The sequence below is a fragment of the Vulpes lagopus genome, chromosome 1 (assembly GCF_018345385.1).
Source record: "Vulpes lagopus strain Blue_001 chromosome 1, ASM1834538v1, whole genome shotgun sequence".
Classification (NCBI taxonomy): Eukaryota; Metazoa; Chordata; class Mammalia; order Carnivora; family Canidae; genus Vulpes; species Vulpes lagopus.
Genome location: NC_054824.1, coordinates 99438242 through 99445055, shown reverse-complemented (window position 1 = coordinate 99445055; position 6814 = coordinate 99438242). Strand labels below are relative to the sequence as shown.

Genomic DNA, 6814 nt, shown 5'->3' with positions numbered 1-6814 from the left:
TGTCCTTGACCAAGAATTTCCCTTTGGTACTCAATCTGATCCCATAGATTTAGCACTTAGATAAAATTTCTTTCCTTTTCCCAGTTCTATTCATTATGGGTATTCTTTTTTCATTATGGATATTTTAAAAGTTGATATAATTGCATTAATTTCTAAGCCCTCAAAAGAGAGTCCGCCCATTACAGAGGTAACACACAAAATTGAGAGAGGATTCTGATGTGCATAATTTACTTCAACACTCCTCTTAATATTTTCATGTTGTAAATTCAATGAGTTTTTCCCATTTACTGTTTCATCTCAGGCAACACCTGGTGAGGACATGGAAAGGGAAAATGCAACCTTGTTGACAGAGCTGATTCTCACAGGCCTCACATATGAACCACAGTGGAAAATCCCTCTATTTTTGATGTTCTTGGTTATCTATCTTCTCACCATTGTGGGGAACCTTGGTCTGATTGCTCTCATCTGGAATGACCCTCAGCTTCACATCCCCATGTACTTGTTCCTTGGCAGTCTGGCATTTGTAGATGCCTGGGTATCATCCACAGTGACCCCCAAGATGCTGGTCAACTTCTTTGCCAAGAGAAAAGTGATCTCTCTCTCTGAATGTATGATACAGTTTTTCTCCTTTGCAATCAGTGCAACGACGGAATGCTTTTTGCTGGCAACAATGGCTTATGATCGCTATGTAGCCATATGCAAACCATTACTTTACCCAGTGATTATGTCCAATACACTATGCATCTGGCTGTTAGTTTTGTCACTTTTAGGTGGACTTCTCCATGCCATAATTCATAATGCTTTGTTATTCAGACTAACCTTCTGCGATTCCATCATAGTACATCACTTTTATTGTGACATTATACCCCTGCTTAAGATCACCTGTACTGACCCTTCTATTAATTATCTGATAGTATTTATTTTTGCTGGGTCAATACAGATGTTCACCATTCTGATAGTTCTTGTCTCCTACACACTAGTGCTCTTCACAATATTAAGAAAGAAGTCTCTACAAGGCATAAAGAAAGCCTTCTCCACCTGTGGGGCCCATCTCTTATCTGTTTCCTTGTACTATGGTGCTCTGGCCTTCATGTATGTGCGTCCCGTAGCTGCACAGTCAGAAGATCAAGATATGATAGACTCTCTCTTTTACACCATCATAATTCCTTTCTTAAACCCAATTATCTACAGCTTGAGAAACCAGAAAGTCATAGATTCATTGAGAAAAACATTAAAGAGAAATTCTTAGAACTCAAATTCTTCCTCTAAATAGTAGGACTAAACAATATCCCACTACAATAACTTTTCATGGATTGTCATACCATTATATTATATGGTATACATATCTAGAACTCTATATATGCATATACATATATTTATTCATATATTTATATGTATAAAGTGAATGATATATAAAGGTATCTACATACATATGAAGTAGATTGTACATTTCCCCTGCAGATAATATACTTGCTATGTGTTGCTTAGTTTGTTATTGTGTTTTTTAATTAATTAATTTATTTTTATTCATGTATTTTTAAAAGATTTTATTTATTTATTCTTGAGAGACACAGAGAGAGAGAGAGAGAGGCAGAGGGAAAAACAGGCTCCCTGCAGGGAGCCCAATGTGGGACTTGATCCCAGGATCAGGATCACACCCTAAGTCAAAAGCAGACTCTCAACCACTGAGCCACCCAGGTGACCCTGTTTTTTGTTCTTTCTTTTATTTAAGTAGTCTCCACACCTAGTGTGGAATCCAACACAGGACCTGAAATCATGACCCAGAGATCAAGACCCTAGATGATATCAAGAGGCAGGCATCCAACCTACTGAGCCATCCAGGCACACGTGTTGATTAGCATTAAACTTTTTTTTGCAGTTATAAATAACCTAGTGTCAATGACTTTAGGTGGGAATATAAATAAATACCTAAATATGCATGTATGTGTGTAACACACATACTTTTGTTCTTCTTGGCATTATTTGAGGTTCATTCCCCTAAAACTTTGATATTACTCTAAGGTCTCACCCTTTAAAATTCTCTTAATGCTTTTGTGTTATCAGCAAAATGAGTTACTGAAAGCCTTTTTGACCTTTTTTACTCATGTACACATTTTTGTTCACACAGGTTTCTCCACAGAGAACACTTTCCAACTGCACTCACCTTCACTTATAATTGAAGTGGGTCCTTTCTTCAAGATCTATCTTAAATGTAACAGCTTCCTTGATGCATTTCTATATTACCTCAAAGAGGATTAGGGATGCTCACTTGTTTAATGTATTGCATATTTTGTTTATTCTTTTAGGCCACAAATGGCCTTGTGTAATACTTATTTTTGTCTTACAAGCTTCTTTAGATTACAATTTAGAAGTCCTAGTACTCTTCCAATCTTTGCAGTGTTTTGCAAAGTCTCTCAAACCCATGAGGTCCTAAATAAGTATGTCTAAAATGTTTATGAACTTAAAATGAAACTGACAGCAAAAATAACTCAAATGAGATGAGAATAAATCACTCATTTCCACGTTGTAATGATCTTGGGTGATTCCTAGGCCTGGCTTGTCGATGGCAGGCTGGCTCACTTTCTTTCAAGAACTCATGAACATCATACACCCAAAGTAAATTATTCTTCTTATCATGAGGATTAGCCCCTGGGACAGAGTATAGGACAACATCAGGGAGAAGCTCTTTAATTGGGTGTTTGTTTAAAGATATGAAATGTGAAAGTATTTAAAACAAATTTTGCTATCGATTTCTGGAGTTTTGGGTCACAAGATTAGACCAGGTCATATGCCCTATTTTTGTTTCCCTGAGGGATATCTCTAAGCCAAGGAAAGGGAGTAAATATATCAAAGTCCAGAAATTGTTATTATGTTCCCTAGAGAATACATGTTATTGCATAGATCTGTAGTTTAATTCTTGTTGTATAACCTTCCCATTGTGCTGATTTTTTCTATAAATTATCTGCATTTTTGCATTATCTACATTTGCATTACAATATTGCACATAACATTATGATCTGAAGTCTGTATTGGTAATAAAAGCAACTGCTGTGTATTCTTTCTGTAACCATGAAGACCCTAACTGACCTTTTCTTTAAAATGAAAAGATGAACATCAGTCTATGAATATATGGGTCTGGTGTATACACTGTCTGGTCCTACTTTAGTTTGAGTAGGTATGGAATAGTCTTTGGGGTTCTCAAAGTCTCAGACTTCTTCTGTAGATTTCTTTTGTACATGTCTCATCTATAGATTCCACTGCCCTAATGTATCTTTTGTTAAACTACCAACTACTTTATGCCTCCCAGAAATTCACTAAAATCTCCTGTTCACTGATGTGCTCCCATTCTTTTTTGTTTTTAAGATTTTATTTATTTATTCATGACAGACAGAGAGAGAGAGATAGAGAGAGAGAGAGGCAGAGACACAGACAGAGGGAGAAGCAGGCTCCATTCAGGGAGCCTGATGTGGGACTCAATCCCGGGTCTCCAGGATCACGCCCTGGGCTGAAGGCAGGTGCTAAACTGCTGAGCCACCCAGGGAGACCCAGTGTGCTCCCATTCTTATTTCTGTTACAGAATTTTTCATTTTTGTACATTTTTGTCAGTTCAATGTCATGTTGGGAAAGACCTAAAGCATACATTTCTGTGAAGCCCACATTTTAGATAAGATATTCTGCAAATTTTTAAAAAGTAAACTAAGAAGTTACATATGTATTGCTTAATGAATATTTAGATGTAAAGGATGATATACAATGTTAGGTTCATCCAGTTGTCTGGACTAATGATAAATGTGGATTAAATCAACCCCTCAAAATAATAATAATATAATATAAACACCCTTTCTTATGAACATATTGATTTTCCTACCTGGAGATGTAAAAGAATTCATAGTTCCTCCTTCAGTATACATATATATACATTACATTTTTTTTCTTCATCATTTTATAATACTTGTTGAGAAGTTGCTGACAACATTATTTTAGACTGTGGTCAAAGAATAAAAAACACTTAGAGCTTAGGTAAAAGCAAATACCAATGGGGTGAGCTAAGATGGTGAGGTAGTAGGAGAACTCTAGGCTTGCCTTGACCCTGAAACACAGCTAGATAAATATAAAATCATTGTGAATACCCAAGAAAGTGTATCTGAGGATTGACAGAACAAACTGCACACAACTAGAGGGAAAAAAGAGGCCATATCATGGAAGGTAGGAGGTGTGGAGCTGTGGTTTGGTGGAAAAAGATATCATGGGTGCTGGAAAGGGGAAGGAGGCCTGGCCATATAGTAAGGTGAGAGAAAGAAAGAGAGAGAATGAGAGAAAGAGAGAGGAGCACACTGTGAATTGCACAAGGAAAATACTTTTGGCTTTCCCAAAGCCATTGACTGGGAAAAAAGGAGAGGTTGATTTGTGTGATTTTTTACAATGAGTTGGTGCTCAAAGACTGGAATTTTAGATGTCCATGGTGTGGAACCCTGAGGGCATAGCAGTGCTCCTATGAAGAAGGTGGGCAGATAGCCCAAGGGGTAGAGGCGCGATCTGAGGTTCCCTGGGACACATTCAGAGAGATGGCTCCTTCTTCTTGGAGTGCATCTGGGAAAGGTGGCATTGCCTCTCTATAAACAGAAGAGCCTGGGTGTCATTTCCTTCCCCTGCTCCTCAGCACAGGTGCAAAGACACCTGCTGAGGGCAGTTAACTTGGACACTAGCACTTTGTTGTGCTTTAGCCCAAACCCCATGCTCCTGCACTTTGATGCGACTGCCCCTCTGGATCAAACTACAGCAGTCCCGGCCCAACAGGACACTCCCCCAGAGGACCAATGGGGGTCCACACCATGCGAGGTCCCTAATGTTTGGAGTTTTAAAAGTCAGTGAGCCTGCCTGGGATAGAGCCCAAGGTACACTACACCGCCAGGTGAACAGATGGCCCAGACACAAACAGTGTGAAGGAAGTGATCTGAGGGACAGCTGGGACTTATCAGGGGAGATGTTCATGTTCTTTGAGGGCTTCTGGGATAGAAGCAGGTGTGAACTCCCCTTTCTTGTGGCAAGGAAGCTGGCTGGTGCCATTTCCCTTCCCCACTGCTCAGCATAAACTAATTGTTAACACAGTGCCAACACTAGCAGCCTAAACTGCTTACACCAAACCATTACCTTCTCTGCTCTGCTGGTATTGCTTTTCTTGAGCAAATGTGCTTGAGACCCAGAACAGCAGAACTCTACCCAAGAAAACCAGCACAAACCCCTGCATGTACCAAATCTACTGATCACAGAGTTCTGCAAACCTCCAGTTCTAGTGGAAATAGCATCAGGTCTCTTTTAACAAGCAAACTGGAGCACACCTAATTAAAACTTGCCATGCTCTGGCTAAGATCCAGACATTCCCCACTACAGGCAAAGAGAAACTCTGCAGAAGACTGACCTGAGGGAAAGAGAAGTCAAAACACAGCAGCAGAGTGCACACAGCATACACCAGAGACACTTCCTGAAGCACAGTATATGACTTCCTCTTCTTAAAGCCATTACTGTCAGAAGCAGGAAACATAACAGACTTTCCTAACATACAGAAGAAGACAGACCTAGACAAAATGCCAAGATGGAGAAATTCATCCAAAAGAAAGAACAGGAAAAGGTCATGGCCAGGTATTTAATCAAAACAGTTATAATATGCCTGATCCAGAATTTAAAACAACCATAATAATGATACCAGCTGGGCTTGAGAAAATCATAGAAGACATTAGGGAATCTCCTACCACAGAGATAAAAGAACTAAAAACAAATCAAACCAAAATGAGAAATGGAATACTGAATTTTGAAACTGACTAGATGTAATGACCACAAGGATGAAAGAAGCAGAGGAAGAATAAGTGATATAGAAGATAAAATTATGGAAAATAATGAAGCTTCACAAAAGAGGGAAAGAAAAATCTTGAATAGAGGGAAAAGTGGCCAGAAGGATTATTTAGGCAAATATAGATGAAAACTTCCTTACTCTGGGGAAGGAAACGAACATCCAAATCCAGGAAGTAGAGAGAACTCCCATTAAAATCAATAAAAGCAGGCTAATATCAAGATATATTACTTAAATTTGCAAAATATAGAGATAAGGGGAAAAAATCCTAAAAGCAGCAAGACAAGTAAAGTCTCTAACTTATAAGGGAAGATAAAGTAGATTAGCAGCAGATCTCTCCACAGAAACTTGACAAGCCAGAAGAGAGTGGTGTGATATATTCAACGTGCTGAATGAGAAATACATGCAGCCAAAAATACTCTATCTAACAAGGCTACCATTCAAAACAGAAGGAGAGAAACAAAAACTAAAGGAGTTCATGACCACTAAACCAGCCCTGTAAGAAATATTAAAGGGGACTCTGGTGGAATAGGAAAACCAAAAGCAACAAAGACTAATGAGGAAAAGAGAAAATCCCCAGAAACAATGACAAAACAAATAATAAAATGACACAAAATTTATGTCTATCAATAATTACTCTGAATGTAAATGGAATAAATGCTCCAATCATAAGATATAAGTTTTGTTTCTTAAATTCCACATGAGTAAAACCATACAGTATTTGCCTTTCTCTGGCTGATTTACTTCACTTAGGATAATACACTTTAATTACAACATAGGGGGATGGAAGAAAAAATAAAATAAGATAAAAACAGAGAAGGAGACAGACCTTAAGAGATTCTTAATTATAGAGAACAAACTGAGGGTTGTTGAAGAGGAGATAGGTGCAGAAATGGGTGATGGGTATTAAGAAGGGTATTTGGTGTAATGAACATTGGGTGTTACATTGCACATAAATTGTATCCT

The 6814-nt window shown here is 38.3% G+C and overlaps 1 protein-coding gene across 1 annotated transcript; it reads left to right on the top strand.

Annotated features, from left to right (window-relative positions):
• The first annotated feature begins 319 nt into the window (after positions 1 to 319).
• Positions 320 to 1249, top strand: LOC121501424 (olfactory receptor 5H2-like). Its single transcript, XM_041773456.1, has one exon. The coding sequence runs from the start codon at positions 320 to 322 to the stop codon at positions 1247 to 1249; it is 930 nt and encodes a 309-aa protein (XP_041629390.1).
• The last annotated feature ends 5565 nt before the right edge of the window (positions 1250 to 6814 follow it).